The following is a 20,116-nucleotide window of genomic DNA, read 5'->3' as shown; positions in this document are numbered from 1 at the left end:
CCCCCTTTCTGCCCAGTGCATCCTCTCCACCCCCTCCCCAACATTTCCATGCCTCTAGCCTTTCTCACATTCTTTATCAAATCATTAAGGCTACCAGTCTAAACCAATGGCAGTTTCTCCCCATCAGGCTTCATTTTCTTCCCTAACGAACCTAAAGCTCATAGTCCATCAATTCATTCATCTTCAGACTTGACTTCAATTTTCTTGCCACCTTATTCTTCCATTCTACTTTCTCTGTAAAACTCCATGAGGATCAGCACAAACATTTGATTCTTCCATTCCACCCCATATAGAATTATCACTTTATTCTCACTATGGCTCAGCAATTCTCCTCCTATTACCCAAATGGGCTAATCAAAATTTTACTTCTTTCCTTAACAGAAAACCCAGACACACATATTAATAAGAAAATTAAGGCATTAAATAAGAATTTCCTCCCAAATACTCCCTTCTATCTACCTCTACTCATCTTCCCTCTTTCTGATTTGATGAGTTAAAAGGATGCCTTCTTACCTGTGCTCAGTGACTCATCTGTTTTTACCTCTAGAGAACTACCACCCCCATTGTCACTTTATCCTCAAGTTTCCTGGCCTCTCCTTTCAACTGAAACTTGCTCAAATGCCCCATCTCTGAAAACCTTCAAAACACCACATCCATTCTCTTTCACACCAAGGATATTTGAGAGAATATCCCTATACTTCTTTCTTTCCTTTTTACCACTCGCTAACTCTTGAATGTGGCTTTTGCCTCATCCATCCACTGACTGCTTTGACAAGTTTACCAATGGATGTCCATATTGTCAAAATCAAGGAAAATCTATTTTATACTTTCTTACTCAATATCTTGAAGTAGCTAACATTGTTGATTTTTCATTCTTCCTGAAAATTCTTTCCTTCCTCACAAGCATGGTACCTGAATCTTCTGCCTTCCTTCCTTGGATTCTGTTTCTCTTTATTGCCTTCCTGGATTCCACTAAATCTACCTCCCTTAGCTTCTGATGCTTCCCCGGGGCTTTGACCCAGGTCCTCTGCCCTTATTGTTCTAAAAAATAAGCCAACAGGTGAGATGTGTTCCATTACTCCTCACTCATACCTATATCATAATAATCTGAATCACAGAAATAATCAGAATCATTAAAGACATGGAAGATTCTGGTAGTTGCCATCTTAAGATTTTTTAAACATTCTGTGATACACAAGACCCACCGGTTTTAATCACAAAAGTTCCAATTCTCCAAACATAATGTTTTCAGCATCTCTAAATTATATAATAGAGAGGGGACCATGCATTCTACCCTTTAACTAGTTCCAATAAAGAACACACAAGGCCTTCCAACTTTATTTTGAGGTAAAAAAAAATGCAAATTGTGAGAGAAAACTTCTTTCATTTTATAGGTTTTTAGCTTAAAAAGAGAAGGAAACTAAGCAAATTTTAAAATGCTATAATTGTGAAGTTTTATCCCCATTAGAACTCACCTCTTTGACATTAAGTATTCACATTATTAACCTCCCCAACAGATTTGATAATTTCCCAACGCGTATCTCTAAATCAACCTCCATCTCTAGAATCCTCTCGCACCATTCTCCCCTTCTCCATATAAATTCTTTACCCATTAAACCAAATTACTTATCATTATCTGAATGTATCACGCTGTTCCATAACTCCAAGACTTGTGTATGCTTTTTCTTTTATAATACTTTTCATCTTACTCTTCTTTCTGCAGTACATGAGTCACTTTCTCCCAGAAATAGTTAAATAGCCTCTCTCATGTTCCCTTAACACTCAATTTACTTTTCTGCTTCCCCTATTCCCCCCCTAAGTCGCTTAAGTCAGGAACTATGTATGAGTTACCATTAGACTTCAGTACAATGCATTGCTAGCAGCAGGGGTTCATATGCTTGCCGAATAAACACATAAATGAATCTGAGACGTCAGTGTGGTTCATAGAAGCCAGCAAGAGGGCTTTGTATGACACCTCTCCTTAAAACTCCCCTCTTGTGGTGTTTAAGAACCTTCATAATCCACTTCCAGCCTCTGCACAAGACCCATCTCTACATTCTGCTTTTTGATGCTTTTAGTTCTAGCCATTCCAACTACTTGTAGTTCCCTGAGCAAGTAAGGTTTTCTATCTCATTCTGATCTTTCCGGCATTTCTTCGTCTCTTCTCACTCTCTCTTCTTTACGTGCGTATTTAATACTTGTCCTGGAATCTCAGCTTAGATGGCACTTCTGGCAAGCCTTCACTTGCACCAAGACTAATTTGTAACCCTCCTCTCTCTCCCTCAGACCCCTATGCTCATTCTTTACTTTGTACCTTTTGCCTATTTCTTCACTGGTTGCAGTGAGGGACCATACCTTATTCCTGTTGATTTTCACCAGAGTACCTGGCACGTAAGTGACCAACAAATGACTAAAGCCTGCACTATAACCACATCCTCAGATGTGATTCTGGAGGTAGTGAACCTAATGACTGCCGTAGGTGTTCAGCTAGAAAACTCTTCTCAAGCACTATACCTGGTACACATAGAGAACTCCAGTAATGTTTGTCAGATGGTACAGAAGAGGTATAAAGAAGCTCCCAATGGAAGAAAAGGTCTAGGAATTTGGGGACCACAAACCCTTTGACTTGAATGCAACTTCACCTCAAAGTCTCTCAACTACATGGGGTGCCTGGATGGCTCAGTCAGTTTAGCGAACGACTTCGGCTCAGGTCATGATTTCACAGTTTGTGAGTTCGAGCCGCATGTCGGGCTCTGTGCTGACAGCTCAGAGCCCGGAGCCTGCTTCAGATTCTATGTCTCCCTCTCTCTCTCCCCCTCTCCTACTCACGCTCTGTTTCTCTCTCTCTCTCTCTCTCTCTCTCTCTCTCTCTCTCTCTCTCTCAAAAATGAATAAATGTTAAAAATTAAAAAAAAAGTCTCTCAACTACAGATCTTAGCCAGTGCCATGCAAACATGTATTAAAATACATACGATATGGGGGTGCCTGGGTGGCTCAGTCAGTTAAGTGTCCGACTTCGGCTCAGGTCATGATCTCACGGTCCGTGAGTTCGAGCCCCGCGTCGGGCTCTGTGCTGACCGCTCAGAGCCTGGAGCCTGTTTCAGATTCTGTGTCTCCCTCTCTCTCTGATCCTCCCCTGTTCATGCTCTGTCTCTCTCTGTCTCAAAAATAAACGCTAAAAAATATTAAAAAAAAATAAAATACATACGATTTGGATTGCTGCTGTTTTGATTGCAGATTCGACATTGGGGGTTCCTCACAGGCTGTCCAGGGACATGCTCTACCAATTTGCAATACATTTCAGGTCCTTTTTCTCCACATGTTGCATTTGTGGTGATGAGAGCATTGGAAGCAAGATTCAGGACAGCAGGGAATAAACCTGAAAAAGAAGGACAAATGAAGATGTGTGGGCCAGAAGCAACATGGTATGATTTCGCTGCATTTTAAGATGAAATTAAGATAGGATATTTTTCAGAGCATTAAATTAATTGAAAATTAAATAATCAGTGATAATTGAATATCTGGTTTAATTAACTACTCTACATAAATAGCATGTGTTCTCAAATGAACATTTCTTCTTCAGTCTTAAATATAAAATCTAAAGCTATCTTCTTAATGTTTAACCTGTAACATTTAATTAGGAAGAAAGCCCTGTCTCTAACACACTTAAAAAACAAAGACCTTCAAGGGTGCCTGGGTGGTTCAATCACTTAAGTGACCAACTCTTCATTTAGGCTCAGGTCGTGAACTCACAGTGCATGGGTTCGAGCCCCACATCTGGCTCTGTGCTGACAGCACAAAACTTGCTTGGGATTTTGTCTCCCTTTCTCTGCCCCTCTCCCACCGCCCCCCCCAAAAGTAATAAAAATAAACTTATAAAATATCTTCTCTTCATGTCATTGGCAAAAGATCTTATTGAATCTTCCATCTTCCACTTCAGCTAGTTGGTATTTAGTAGTAAACTATAATCGTATATAAAGATTTTGTGTACCTAAGCGTTTATGATTTCTGTGGCCATTTTTATTCTCCAATTATTATGTAGCATTAAGTGGTTGTTATAATTCCTTTTATTCAGACTGGAGAAAATAGCAAATGATGAAAGATTTTGGAAAACCATTCTTTGCTGCCTTCTGTGCTACAAAGCCATATTATACAGCAATGAGTTATCAGAAACAAGTAGTTATAGTGGTCCACGATCATATACCAGCAATTATTTCTTAGATACAATAGAAGTTTAAGCTCACTCAGGTAAAATCACAGAGACCCATGACAGTGTATAGTTGGGAAGGCCTTTCATTCCATATGAACTCAGGTTTTTCTTTCTAAAACTTCATGTCAATTTTGCCTCATACATGTCTAGTATTTGCATTTTATGGACCTCATTTCCTGACAATATGGTAAAGCCATTTGTCAGAAGCCACTCTTTAACTGAAAAACTTGTCTTGGAGAAAATACATCTGCGATTCCGGACGATTTGACTCGATTTATATACGGAACGTGCTAACCATCTAGGTGGTCTCTGCTCTATACACACGCCAAGTAGGTCTACATTAATTCGACCTCTGCTAGAAAGACCTTTATTAACTAAATCTTATGTCCCAACGTTTTACTGAGATCCCCACAGTTTTGAGTTCATATCTTGCAAACTTAGCACGTGCTAGGTACAGAGTAAGCACTCAATATATTTATAAAATGAAGGAACTCCAAAGATTGGCCTCATAAATGTTCTTTGCATCATCTTCATCTTCACCCTCATCCTCATCACCAGCCTTACTGAATGTTTATAATGTTCCAGGCATTGTTCTGGCTTCATGGGCTAAGTTGCTTCAAATGGCACCCACATGAGCAGCATGCTACTATTGCCCTTATTTTATTACGACGTTCAGTAACTTGTCTAGGATTACAGATAGCAAATAGCAGAGCCATGATTTGAGACCACGGAATCTGGCTCCAGAATCTATCCTTTTAATCACTCTAGTGCTTGTTCTCTACAATGTCAAATGATACCCTACCTAAATCTAGTGCTAATTTGTGGTCCTGGTTGACCTTAGAATTGCACTGAAGGAAGTAACAGTACAGTGAATGAGAAAGATTTTTAAATGATTTTAATCTCTTTTGTAATCATTCTCAACAATTTTGAAGAGGTAAGCGAATTCCTAAGACCAGCACCACAATTATCATCTCAGTCACTCTCAGGGTCTCCCAAAAAGTTGCCTTCAGACTATTTCTCTCTCTCTCTTCCCTCTCTCCATAATTCACCAGCCTCTAAAATCCCTCAGTTCTGATGCTCTAATCTAGCCAGGCCCGAGCCTGCTGGCCCTCCTGCCTTGTGCTTTTCTCCAGCGAATAGTTACTTGAGGTTTCCAATTTTTCCTTGTTTGCCAGAAGGTCAAAACTTACTTTTTTACTCAATTGCAGCCACTATCTCATTCATTCTTCCTGATAAGTTTATTTCCTCAAACCCCTCATTTTCCTCATCTATTTGCTCTGACCCTCACTCAATGAGACATTCTATCGTTAAGACGTGCACAGATGATCGTTGATCAGAAAAGTATTAGCCACTCATAAAGCTATTGTTACTTATTTCATGAGGAAATATAGAGTGTTTTCTAAATGGTAAATTACTGTAAGTACAACGGTTATTAACTTTTTTTTTAGTCTTCCTTTTATACAGGCTTATTGGAAACTACCTCAGTTTTGTGAAGTTAACCACATTATAAATTTTAAAATAATTTGATCACCCCCAAACATTATCTCACCACCTTAGACACTTTATTCTCTATATTTGTAAATGATATATGATTAAATAAATATGATATGTCTGCCCATCTTTCTCTTCTGCCATTCATCCCCATTTTGCATTTAATTGTAATGCATTGAGCACATACTATGCCAGGTACCATAAAAGATTTGAGAATAAAATACTATTGAGATAGGCTTATTGTGGAAGTGATCTTGAGCTAAATCTCAAAGGAGAAATAGAAGTTTATCTGATAGAGAAAAGGAAAAAACAAACTCACCAGGCAGAGGGAATAGCATATGAGTATGGACTTTTTCTGGAAAACTTAAGCGAATGTTGAGTGACTAACCGAGTAGTTGACTTTAGAATTATTCTAACCCATTAGATTTTGTGATTATACAGACGTGGATACAGATACAGATATATAGATATAGATATGGATACAGATCTAGATACATAGATTACACACAGAGGATACTTAATGGTTCACATAGACATCAACACAAACTGCTGCTTACTTGTCACTGTGATTTGTTTTAGTGGGATTTTTTCCCCCAGGTCTTTATAATTTTAGTGTGTAGCATAGAACAAAGTTGGTAATTAGAAGGAAGAGATACGCTGTTTTCAGGAGGGCAAAACTCTACTTCTTATCTTGCTGGCCTGTAGTAGGAGTTTAGGTAGTTAAGCCTGTTCTTATCCTTTCAAACAAAGCCAGATCACTTACACAAAAGGCATCTGAGGCAGTGGCCAACATGTCTAAAACTGCCCCAGGACACTGTCGGTTTTTCTCTGTGATCTTTGTCTCCTCCTTCAACTCTGACTAGTTCTGATTTCGACCCTGGCCTTGAGTCTGTTTTGTAGGTATGGGTAAGACTCCCTATGCCCGGCTTTGGAGCAGCCCTGTGTGGAACCTGAGAAAGTGGAGGTTGAGCCTACTCAAATCAGGTTCCACACAGGGCTGCTCCAAAGCCCTGAGTAATCATGGGAGGGGTCCATAAAAGAAAGACAGCTGGCAAAAACTACTTTACTATATATTGTGTGGTCCAAAACATAGAATTGAATTACACCCCAATTTCCCTACAGAATTAAGTGGATAAAATGTGAACGACATGACATGGCTATAAAAGAATTATAGGTAGAAAAGTAACAGTGATTCAGAAGCTATTTCATATTCATTAAGTAATAAGACTTAATCCCCCCATCACCCCATTGTATAGAATTTATCAGTCTCATTTTACAAATGAAGAAAGTGCAGCTCAGAGAAGAAAAGCAATATGTACAAAATTATGAATTAGTAAGATTGATAACTATGATTTGAACTCAGCTCTTTAACCAAGAAAACGTATTCTAATTTTTTTAATGTTTATTTATTTTTTGAGAGAGAGAGACAGAGTGTGAGGGGGGGAGGGGCAGAGAGAGAGAGGGTAGACACAGAATCTGAAGCAGGCTCCAGGCTCTGAGCTGTCAGCACAGAGCCCTATGTGGGGCTTGAACTCACAAACCATGAGATCATAAACTGAGCCGAAGCTGGATGCCTATCAGGGCATAAAAAAGAACCAAAATTTGGTCCTCAGCAATGCTTATCCATTTACATCCACTGTAATGGATATGACTTATCCAGTTTCCAGTCTTTTGTTGTTTCATAGAGTTTTCTACCCATAAACAAAGAAATTAATAAAATTTACATTTATTATCTTTCAGTTCTTTCCATTGATTTGTTTCTGTCACACTTACTGATCAGGTGCTCAAAATTAACCTTTTCAATTTAATTGCCTTGCTTTGTGGTTAGGAAACAGTTGCCTTTTAAAATTTTATCAGCTATTTTACTGTTTATTTTTTACAAAAATCAGTAAACTATATTGGTCAGGGAAGGTCTCCAATTAGTTGCTAACAACCAGTTTGAAGAGTCAGTCAATATCTGAGCTTTTATTGAATCTTCAGCAGGTTGTATTAGAGATTGCAGCCCACTTCCATTATATGTTAAATCTATTAAACTGTACCTATTTATTCCCATTCAAAAGCAGCAGGGTAATATTTATTTCCACTTTCAATACGGGTTGCTTGGTTAAGATTATGTAAACATTGTGAATAAATAAACTACAAATAGCTGGTGAACCCTTATAGAGTATTGACTTACAGCCTTTTAATTCAATTTGAGGTCATGTAATGTTAATGACATAAAAGCCAGTCATCATTACCCATACAATTATGATTGACTTTTTTTTTCCTGAATAGTATGCAGACTAAATAAATTTAGCTGGATTTGTGGGATAACAAAATCTGAACAAAAAAACAGATAAAATTTTTTCTACCTATATATTTTCTTTGGAGATTAGAATATGATTACTATAAAGAAAACAACAATATATTCTGTTACATAATGTATACATTTTTTAAAATTTATTTTTTAATTTACATCCAAGTTAGCATACAGTACAACAATGATTTCAGAAATAGATTCCTTAGTGCCCCTTACCCATTTAGCCCATCCCCCCCCCACAACCCCTCCAGTAACTCTCAGTTTGTTCTCCATATTTATGAGTCTCTTCTGTTTTGTCCTACTCCCTGTTTTTATATTATTTTTGTTTCCCTTCCCTTATGCTCATCTGTTTTGTCTCTTAAAGTCCTCATAGGAGTGAAGTCATATGATTTTTTTCTTTCTCTGACTGACTAATTTTGCTTAGCATAACACCCTCTAGTTCCATCCACGTAGTTGCCAATGGCAAGATTTCATTCTTTTTGACTGCCGAGTAATATTCCGTTGTATATACATACCACATCTTCTTTATCCATTCATCCATCAATGGACATTTGGGCTCTTTCCATACTTTGGCTATTGTTGATTGTGCTGCTATAAACATGGGGGTGCATGTGACCCTTCAAAACAGCATATATCCCTTGGATAAATACCTAGTGGTGCAATTGCTGGGTCATAGGGTAGTTCTATTTTTAGTTTTTTGAGGAACCTCCATACTGTTTTCCAGAGTGGCTGCACCAGTTTGCATTCCCACCAGCAATGCAAAAGAGATCCTCTTTCTCCGCATCCTCACCAACATTTTTTGTTGCCTGAGTTGTTCATGTGAGCCATTCTGACAGGCATGAGATGGTATCTCATTATAGTTTTGATTTGTATTTCCCTGATGATGAGAGATGTTAAGCACTTTTTCATGTGTCGGTTGGCCATCTGGATGTCTTCTTTGGAGAAGTATCTACTCATGTCTTTTGCACATTTCTTCACTGGATTATTTGTTTTTTGGGTGTTGACTTTGATAAGTTCTTTATAGATTTTGGAAATTAACTATTTATCTGATATGTCATTTGCAAAGATCTTCTCCCATTCCGTTGGTTGCCTTTTAGTTTTGCTGATTGTTTCCTTTGCCATGCAGAGCTTTTTATTTTGAAGACGTTCCAATATTTCATTTTGCTTTTGTTTCCCTTGCCTCCAGAGACATGTTGAGTAAGAAGTTTCTGTGGCCAATTTCAAAGAGGTTATTGCCTGCTTTCTCCTCGAGGATTTTGATGGCTTCCTGTCTTACATTTAGGTCTTTCATCCATTTTTGAGTTTATTTTTGTGTATGGTATAACATAATTTATACATTTAATAAATAGTCTAGAAAAGGATAGTCTATAATTGAAAAACAGCAATTTTTCAAAATATGACTAATATTTACAAAATTCACCAAATTTTCATTTGGATGTTTTTATACTATCTTTGCTCATCCAAATACTATGGTATGTTTGTAGATGTTTGCATTATTATGATGATTTGCAACCTCAAAATTCCACATTCTGGTTTCAAAGAGCAGAAGCATTTTTAAAACCTGCATATACAAGTTCTACTCTTAATAATTGTGGGGTAGCTCCCAGTGAACCAACCTTCTCACAGATAACAGGTATGAATTCTAAACAAAATATATTTTTAAAAAATCCCAAATACCTAAAAGCAATGGAGAACAACCCCAAACAAGTAAGCTGGGAGGGATGTGTATGCTTGGAAAGGGGAAGATACGGGATGCGTTTCAGAGTGCACAGGGCACAGTGGCTAAAAGTCAAGTAGAATTCCACAGTGTCTCTTGTCTGTTTGTCTTTTTCTAAACTATCTTGAAAAAACAGAGGCCGAAATTATGAACAGCCACAGCTGCTACGAAGTGAAGGAAAAATATTGGGAAAAACCTGTAAAAGGAGCCTCAAAGTATGTGTATAAACTCTTCCCAAATCTCTCACTGATGCCAGACCTGAATATGACCAAGGCAGATGCCAAGTATACAAACTGGGGCTAAAAGAACAACACAGAAATCTACAGTAGCTGCATTTCACAGGAAAGACTACAGTTTGCTGTTTGAATCCATATATATTAACCAACTGATATAACACAGAAATAAAAAAAAATGGAGGACTATTCTTCAGGAAAACATAACAGAATCCTGAGTTTCTATACATGTATCATTCACAATATCCAGGATGCACTTTTTTTAAAAAAATTATTAAACATACGAAGAAACAATAAAATGCTACCCATGCTTACAGCAGTGCATAGATCAACACTGGTATCACCCAGACACTGAAGTTAGTGTACAAATATTTTTAAGCAGCTTTTATACCCATGATCAAGGACACACAAAAAATGCTTACAATGAAAAGACAAATAAGAAGTTTCAGTAGATGAATAGAAACTACAAAAAATATCAAATATAAATTATAGAACTGAAAAATGCAGTATCTAGAATATAAAAAAATAACAGCATGGGATTAATATAAAATTGGAGATGAGAGAAAAAAGTGTAAGTAAACTTGAAAAAAAAAACGATAGACTTTTTCCTAAGTTCTTTCTTTTTCACATTTATTCATTTATTTTGAAAGAGAGATAGGGAGTGAGCAGGGGAGAGCCAGAGAATCCCAAGCAAGTTCCGAACTCAGTGCAGAGCCCAACGTGGGGCTTGAACCCATAAACAGTGAGATCATGATCTGAGCCAAAATCAACAGTCAGATTCTTAACCAACTGAGCCACACAGGTGCCCCTCCTAAGTTCTTTAAATACATTTTAATGTTTAAAGAAAAAAAATATAATATTTCGGGGGGGGGGTTGGGCAGGGAGGGTTACAGTGTATGTTAATGTAACACATATGACAATTATAACAAAGAAATGGTGGCTGGAGAGATCATGGTAAATAGACCTACATATCTCCAAGGTTCTTATGCTTTACAGTAAGTGGTAGATTATTAAAAATATTGACAGCACCAAATGTTTGAAGGTTTGTGGAGCAACTGGACTGGAATTCTACTCCACTGCTGTTGGGAGTATAAATTAGTACAACGACATTAGAAAAAAGTCAAGCATTTTTTTTTAAATAAATTTAAACCTAGATCTACTTCATGACCCTACATTCCACCCATAGGTAAAATCCCAAGAGAAATGACAGTATGTGTCTATGAAAAGACCTATACAAAAATGCACGTGGAAGCTCTTATTATAATAACCGAACCTGGAAATAGCTCAAGTTTTTAATCAGTGGGAGAACTGATACAGAAACGGTGGTTTATTCACACAATGGAAATGTATTCAGTATGGAACAAGATGACTCCCAAAAGCAATATGTCAAATTAAAGAAGCTTTACAAAAAAGAGTGCATGTTCTATTATTTGACTTTTTAGAACAGACAAATCTAATCTATTGGGAAAATAGAAAGAGAAAAAAGATTGCTTTGAGGGGTAGACTGACCGGAAAGAGGCATAAGACAATTTCTGGGGTAATGATAATATTCCTGATGGGAGTTTATATTATACAAGTGTGCACATCTCTTAAAACTTATTAACTGTCACACTCAATGAGCACATGCTACACCCAGGGAAGACGTGTGCATTTCACTGTAGGTCAATTTTACCTTAAAAAAGAAAGTAAACCAATATTGAACTCTAGTTAGTAATATTCATATTGAAGAGTTTAAGCATGAAGTTTCCAAGAGATGCTGAGTATATGAGTGTTTACTGGATGATTCTTTCAATTTTTCTGTATGTGGGGAAATTTTAATAAAATTTGGCAAAGAATCGATATATGTGTAAGTATATGTCTGTGTATATAACCACATACACATATATGTAGATGTACATGTGCATACATGCATATACATATGTATATATATTATTTCTTGAATTTCTTGGTTTTTATAAATTGTCGATGCAAGTAACAATAGAACTTTAAATTGACATTTCTTAAATCAAATGGGGAACAGTTTGTTAGATACTACAGAGGAAAACTGTCTTTTCAATCTCTGTCAGAATCAGTGGAAACAAGCAAAAGCAGGTGCTAGATCAGCAAAACAGATGAAAGTCTCCCCAAGACCCCAGCAGGCCAGTAATCAGCAGGTAACTCTATTTTCCTCGCACAGCTTTCCAATCCTTCCAGCTTTGATTTCATAAAAATAAAGAACTTTGACTTAGAATCATATTTAATACATAAGTGCTGTCTTTTGAAGAAGTACAAGTGAGTCATCGAGAAATGCATTCAATGTCCTCGTAAGTGATCTGCTGTGTGGCACGGTTCAGACTGGTTTCTTAGGCTTTAGGTGATGTTTCTCTAGGTGGCGAACTAGACGGTTGTTTTCTCGTAGCAAAAAGAATTCAGTTCAAAGAAGCCTAGTAAGAATCTGAAATTTAAGAATGAAGAACATAATTCCCCAAACCTAAGTGGCACTGTTAGTTTTCAAACCCAGTTACTGTGATCCCAAATGGGTTAGAATTAATTTTATTATTGAAGACTCACTGGCCTTACTCCCCTCCCAGCTCTAAATGAAAATTCTTTCCACCTGCTGCACTATTCCTCAGTTTTCCACCATCCAGTTCTCCTTTTCCCTTCCATACACACACTCACAGGCCAATTTCCGTCATAATTTTGTAAGTCTTCAATGTTTATTTATTTTTGGGACAGAGAGAGACAGAGCATGAACGGGGGAGGGGCAGAGAGAGAGGGAGACACAGAATCCGAAACAGGCTCCAGGCTCTGAGCCATCAGCCCAGAGCCCCACACGGGGCTCGAACTCACGGACCGGGAGATCGTGACCTGGCTGAAGTCGGACGCTTAACCGACTGCGCCACCCAGGCGCCCCATAATTTTGTAAGTCTTGAAATCTGTTTCCAAATTTCTCCATTTTAAGAGAGCACTTCTTCAGCCTTCTTATTGTAACTGAATCCTTTCTTTCCTCTGACAGTGACACTCTGTAGATCTCCCCAGTGGATCCCTAGAACCACTGGGAAAGGAAAAGTAGCTTCTTTTAACTGGCTTTTAATTGCTACTTACAAAACAGTTCCTCTCTTGGCTCATAAATTCTTCTTTAAAAGTTGAAATCATCCGCCCTTTACACATGCTCATCTCCATTACTGACTGACCTCATGAAGACCATCCACAAAAACATTACTGAGTCAGTCATCTTTATCCCCCAGATCTCTGCCATTCGCACCTAATAGGTGAACATCAACCAGCCTTCCTGTTATTCCACAGAAACTAGAAAATGTTAAATGGTTCTTTGAGAAAAAATACATCTGACTTCTCACCATTCTAAGATTTCTGCTTCCGATTTTTTTTGTCTCCACCTTAACATCTTCTTTCTCTTTCTCTCTCTCCTCATCTATCTGTCTGTCTATACTTTTATATAAGGATAACCTGTCCTGTCTTACCTCTACTGCAATCGCACTGTAACTTGTCTTTCTGCATGGCTCCACTTCTGTTCATCTGCCACTGTGTCATGAAAATGATCTTCCTAAAAATTAAGTCTGATCACATCATTTTTTTTCACTTCTTTTTAACAACCTCTGTGACTTATCTGTTGCCTATAGGAGAATAGTCACTCCTTGGTCCCCTGGACATTTATAATCAGGCCCTTATCTACCTCTCTAAACTTATCTGTACACATCAAATGTACTGACATCTTACTGTTTAAAACTATACCAGGTGTTTTGAAAATTCTACATCAGGCATTGCCTCGCCAATTATCTTATCCATTCTATAATATTTTTCTTTTTCTGTGCGTAGTCATCTACTCACCTTTCATGACCTGACCCAGCTCCCATATCCCCAGCTCTGTGAAAGTATTTTCTGACTTTGCCACATAAAATGCTGTTTCCTTGGTTTTTATTTTTTAAAGTTTATTTATTTATTTTTGAGAGAGAGAGAGAGAGAGAGCACACACACAAGTGGGGGAGGGGCAGAGAGAGAGAATCCCTGTCTACACTGTCAGTGCAGAGCCTGATGAGTGGCTCAAGCCCATGAATGGCGAGATCATGACCTGAGCCAAGACCAAGAGCCAGATGCTTAACCAACTGATCTACCCGGATGTCCCTGTTGTTTCCTTCTTGGTGTCCACACAATACTTGTTGATGTTTTGTTATAATCCTCATCACAATGAAACTTCAATACCCTTTACAGTGGATTTCTACTCTATAACATCATTGAATATAGAGTTAACACTAGCTAGCCTGTTATAACACTCAAATTTAAATTTATTGAATGAGAAGAAATAGATGCACTTGTGTATTCTTTCTAGAGAGAAATCCGGCAAACCAAAGCCAGTAAACTGATCAGACCCTTGATTTAGTAGAAATGTAGAACCCTGTTTGGGCACTCTAGCTCAGTGAAATAATTCAAAGAATCCAAGCTATGTGAAACTATGCCGGACCTTTATCATTTCTTGGCTCCAGCCTCCATTTCTACTCTTAGGTAATTGGTACTGTATTTAGTACAAAGGGTACATAGTTCCTCATCCCCTGCTAGGAAAGTAGAAGTAGGAAAGATCTTTCCTCTCCCCTTCCTTTAACAGTTTGGGCATGTGCCCATGACTTTAGCCTAGGGGTGTGAATCTTGAGCACTTAAAGAACAGGGCTAGGGAATAATGAAAAAAAAGATGACCGCGAAAAAGATAAAAGTATCACTGGTGGTGGGAAAAGAAGAGGTAAAGGGCAATGTCTGTAGAAAGACTCTAACTAGACTATTCAAGCAGTGAGACCTGCGAATGGCCTTGATGAGCACCATGTGCCATGCCTTGTGCTCAAAACTTTCTAACAATTCCACAAGTTATGTGATACACTTTAAGTACATTTCTGCTTAAGTTAAACAGTATTGGTGACTTCTGTTTCTTCTGATCAAGAAGCCAGATGGATATAAAGACCCTACATTATGTTTATACATTCCCCACCCACACACACATGCACGCGCGCACACACACACACACACACACACACACCACGATCAAGAGAGTAATTTTATTATAACAAAATAAATAAATAGACATGTAGTTGCTTCATTTAAGCATCTTTAAGATAAAATGTGAAGGAACAGTAGTAGTGACAACAATCACAATTACTTTTGCAAAGACCCAATACTTATACAATGATCACAATCAGAAGTGGCCACTTTCTTTTAACGTTTATTTATTCATTTTGAGAGAGAGAAAGAGAGAGAGAGAGAGAGCAAGCAGGGAAGGGGCAGAGAGAGGGAGAGAAAGAATCCCAAGCAGGCTCTGCACTGTCAGCAGAGTCGATCATGGGGCTGAACTCATGAGAACCGTGAGATCATGACCTGAGCCAAAATCAAGAGTCACTTAGCCGACTGAGCCCTCCAGATGCCCCAAGAAGTGGCCACTTCAAAAATTGTTTCACAGTGAAAATTTCCTTCAAGGTTTTTTGGTTGTTTTCCCCTTCACTGTGTTCTTTTTTGATTACCTTGAAATGTGTGAAGTTTGGTAAACCATCACTTTAAAATGATGATAACCTAACTCATGTCTTTAAAGAAAATCTTTCTAATGTAATCTGGCAAAAATAATTTCTAAGTATATATTTCTTGTTTTCATCAGTTTAAACTAAGTAAATATCGTGGGAGTAGTTGTTTTTCATTGCCTGTGCCTAACATATACAATTTTTATTACTACTTAGATATTGATATATATGTTCATATATCAGTACACACAATACATATATTTTAATTTCTCAAATCATGGTTCTTGTTAACATCTACAGTCAACCTACCAAAGACCATCACTAATATAATAACAGATGGCACATAGATATTTGCTATGGAAAAGTCACCCAGTCAGTGACTTCTCTTCAATATAGTCAATTTCTTAATAATTAAAAAAAATCATCCCATATTGTTTACAATATATCACAGATGTCTCTTTCCCCTCTCCCCACCTCCAATTATTCCTCTTACTCTTGGTACCTAATATTTCTCCTGCTTGTTTATGCCAAGCACCTATCACTTCTCAAAGAGTAAGAGGAAACTGTTTGAACGTCTCTAACTTTCCATTTAAGTCTTTCAGGTCTGTGGAGCATTTTAAAAAATATTCAGGCAGGCAAACAGAGCTGTTTGCAAGTGCTTCAGTATTTGAAAGACAAAAGAAAACCTGCCAACTTAAAATGTTCTAAAATGCATCAAGGAAGAAAAGGAGATACTTGTCTGCTGAAATTCTGAGCTATGTGGGTGTGGGGGAACACATTGGTATAAAACAAAAATGGGATGAAACAAAATGTTGCCGAAGAGAATGATTTCCAGCTGTGCACTGCAGGAAGTAACTCAATGCTCTTGATACATGATGCAGATGAAGAGTTTTATAGAACTAGAAAATCAGTCCAATTTGAACTAATAGCCATCCAGACACAACAATGCTTGTAAACTGGAAAAAAAAATAATAATGCTGAATCTAGTTGTTCAGGGAGAAAAAAAAAGAAACAAGGAGAGCATGTATTCTAGTCCAAACTCGCATTTATAGGCCTTTCAAATTTGTCTTGTACTGCTGCTAAGTTCTGCCCTTTCCAGCTTCCAAAATAAAGGCTATTTTTGGAGACTTCTGAGTTGGTCTGGTCTCCTTTCTTCTTTTTACATAAGGAAACATAGTACATGTCTCCCCGTGGAATTAATCTTAAAAATTCTTGGGGCGCCTGGGTGGCTCAGTCGGTTAAATGTCAGACTTCAGCTAGGGGCATGATCTCACGGTTGGTGAGTTCGAGCCCCACATCGGGTTCTGTGCTGACAGCTCGGAGCCTGGAGCCTGCTTCAGATTCTGTGTCTCCCTCTCTCTCTGCCCCTCTCCCGCTAGCAGTCTCTCGGTCTCTCAAAAACAAATAAACGTAACAAAATTTTTTTTAATTCTTTACTCTGTTCCTTCCAAACAGATTAAGAAGAAAATTTAAGTATTTTCGTTTTCACCAGAGACAAAATAAACCAAATGCAACCATTTGTATTCCAATGGCGCCTAAGCAAGCTGTGCTTGTGGCATATCAATACTATTCTATGTAGCAGATATTCTTACTAAAATGAGGACTAAGAGAGCCATTATGAACTGAAATGACATCTAGCCACTTGGCCCAGACAAGCACTATAGAATTTTATTAAATTCCTCACAAAGGGTATCATTTATCTTATTCAAACAAGATTATATCATGAATTTACAGTGACCTAAAACTTACACATACATAAGATAATAACTGCCATTGTAGCCCAGATATCTGGCAAGAATACTCACTGACAGATATATACCAGGAAGGGCAGGGCAATTCATCTCCATGACAATGACTTCAAGCAAGGCATTTGTATGCAGAGTTCTTCAAACTCCTCCAAATAGTATGTTTGAAACCAACTCTAACTATCCTATGCCTGGTAAATTGAAGTTGAACACACTACCTCTGATCAATAAAAATTCCTTGAAATGCAGAACAAAACCCCCCAATTTAGCAAACTATCATCAGGAGGGCTAGATTGAATAGATTCTTTATCTAACTTCAAATTTACTTCCCCCAAATACAGGTCCCTGCTACTCTCCCTTCTGCCACTTGTTGACTATTCAGTGGACTGCTCTGATCACAAAATTTCTGGTCCTTCCACTTTCCATGGAAATCGTATCCTCTATCCGTTTAAAATTAGAATCTACAAACCACTTTGTTTTGTTTTGTTTTTTTTAATGTTCTACTTGTAGAACAGTTCTGATTCATCCTAAAGGTTTTCAAAATCATATGATAAAAGTAATTATTATAGCTGGGGTACTTATTTAGAATGTTCTAGCATAAGGGTACCCAAAATATTCCTTGAGGGGGTGGCAGTTGGGGGAAAATAGACTGCTTCCAACTTCTTCCAACCTCACTTCATCAATATCAGCAGAACATATGTTCGGTATCTGCTCTCTTCTGCCTGGCTTACAAAACCAAACCTAGAAACTAGATGTCTCTTTGGCAGGTCTGCCCGCAAACTCAAAACGGGAAGCAAAAAAGGCAAGGAAAGGAAAGGCAAAACATTTTTAAGTCCCTGAAAATGAAATGGAGAGCCGTAAATTGGCAATGACCCCGTCACCAGAGGTGTTTGTAATATAGAACACAAATTGAAAACTTTGTGTCTATCTGCTGTTAACAATCCAAAATGTAAAAATAAAAATATGATAAATCCCTAAGCTGATTGCTATGTGAGGAGCATAAGCTTGCATTTACATCCCTCACACAAAAATATCAGAAGGGGCTCATGTAAGCTTTGAGTCACACAATGGCAGCTGGAAAGATGCTGTTCCCCATGGGCTCTGCTCTTTAAGAACTGCTAGACAATTTATCTCTAATGATGAAACATATATTAAAAAACATTGTTCTACACTATGTTTCCTCTGGTTTAAAAGACAGAAGAAGAGGAAGAAGCAGCAGCAGCGAAAGGAGGAGAAGAAAACAATGAAAAGTTACATTCATTTGCTTTTTCTTTTTCATTTGTTTGTATTAATAAATATACAAGTTTCTCGGGTCTTGATCCTATATCCTCTTCCTGTTTTTTTTTTAATTTTTTTTTAACCTTTATTAATCTCTGAGAGACAGAGCATGAGCTGGGAAGGGGCAGAGAGAGGAAGACACAGAATCCGAAGCAGGCTCCAGGCTCTGAGCTGTCAGCACAGAGCCCGATATGGGGATCAAACTCATGAACCCTGACATCATGACCTGAGCCGAAGTTGGATGCTCAACTGACTGAGCCACCCAGGCGCCCCTCCTTTTCCTGTTTTATTCTCCTCCCCAAATAATCTCATCCACTTCAAAGCCATTCACATACCATCTGCATAGTACAACTCCCAAGTTATATCTCCAGGCCAAAGATCTCTTTGAAGCGCAGGCCTCCTGGTCCAAATGCTGGGTAACACCTCCACTCAGATGTCTCGCTAGCATCTCAAAGTTTACCCGAAGCAGAGCTCACGACTTCCTATGCTCCAGCACTACCACCATCCCCCCCGCCCCACACCCTGAATTAGCTACTCCTAAATTCTCTCTAGCTCAACACATTCTGCTTTTCCTACCCAGTGTATCCTACAGAAAGCTAGGAGTCATTTTGCTCCCACTCCACCACTAAATACTATTCTAAGTCCAAAATTAATTTCACATCCGTTTGCTTTTCTCTAGTGCCACTACCAACACTTGGAGCCAAATTATGGCATTTTTAACATCTGGGCTTTTGCAAAAGCCTCTTAAATAGACTCCTGTTTACCTTCTGCCTTTTTATCAATCCACTTTTAATAAACTGGATTTTCTTATGGTGCAAATCTGATGAAGTCACTCCTCTTCAAATCTTTTAATGGATTATAACTTAGGTTAAGTTTAAAAATTATTACCCTGCTTACAATACCCTCTCGTTACATTCAACCGACTGCCTTTAATCAATTTCCAGAACAAGGCTCTGCTTTTTCCTTCCTCAGGACCGTGTCTAGAAATCCCTGCTCCTTAATTTTCCTCTACTCTTCATACCTCCTACCTTTCACGAGTCTTCCTTCCTGATATCCTTCTTCTTCTTCTGAGATATTTCCTAACCCTTCCCAAACAGTGCCCCTTTACAATCCCTAATTATGCCTTACTTTTCCTCTGTCGCACTGATTACAATGTGTAATTTTATAAAACGATTATTTATCCAAAGTCTATCTATCTTGCCCGAACAGCAGCTCCCCAATAGAAGAAGCTATGTTTTTTTTTTGTTTGTTTGCTTGTTTTGTTTTGTTTTTACTTTGTTCACCATCGTCCTCAGAGCCTCTACGGGTATGGACACATAAGGTGCTCAAAAATACTCTCTAAGGAAAAATGTAGCTTAGAATTTAGGGCCTCTTCTGATGAAATGGATAACTTCCTTTTATCAAAATATAAAAAGAACAAATCATGAAAAAAGCAAAACAGAACAAACAACGTACAACAAAACAAAACAAAACCACACAGATACAGTTGTTTTACTGTTTTAGTGACTTGACAACACAGAAGTAATGTTAGCATCAAGGGCTAAAACGAATATTCCTTTAAAGTTTATTTTGTTAATTGTCTTCCTAAACTGAAATCCCTATCTCTCAGTAGTTTCTCAGCTTCTGTCTTAGAAAATAAACAAAAAAC

General features: G+C 37.9%; 1 protein-coding gene across 3 annotated transcripts in view; it reads right to left on the bottom strand.

Annotated features, from left to right (window-relative positions):
- The window catches only part of LAMA2 (laminin subunit alpha 2), a 614,868-nt gene that overhangs the window by 465,730 nt on the left and 129,022 nt on the right, over positions 1-20,116 (bottom strand). For all 3 annotated transcript variants that reach the window (XM_047859508.1, XM_047859510.1, XM_047859509.1), the window contains exon 2: positions 3,209-3,379. In XM_047859508.1, coding sequence (XP_047715464.1) covers positions 3,209-3,379 — 171 coding nt within the window. The remainder of the gene's footprint in view (positions 1-3,208; positions 3,380-20,116) is intronic.

This window comes from Prionailurus viverrinus, chromosome B2 (genome assembly GCF_022837055.1).
Source record: "Prionailurus viverrinus isolate Anna chromosome B2, UM_Priviv_1.0, whole genome shotgun sequence".
In the NCBI taxonomy this organism is placed as follows: Eukaryota; Metazoa; Chordata; class Mammalia; order Carnivora; family Felidae; genus Prionailurus; species Prionailurus viverrinus.
Note: the sequence above shows the minus strand (reverse complement) of the source record. Positions and strands in the feature narration are given on the sequence as shown.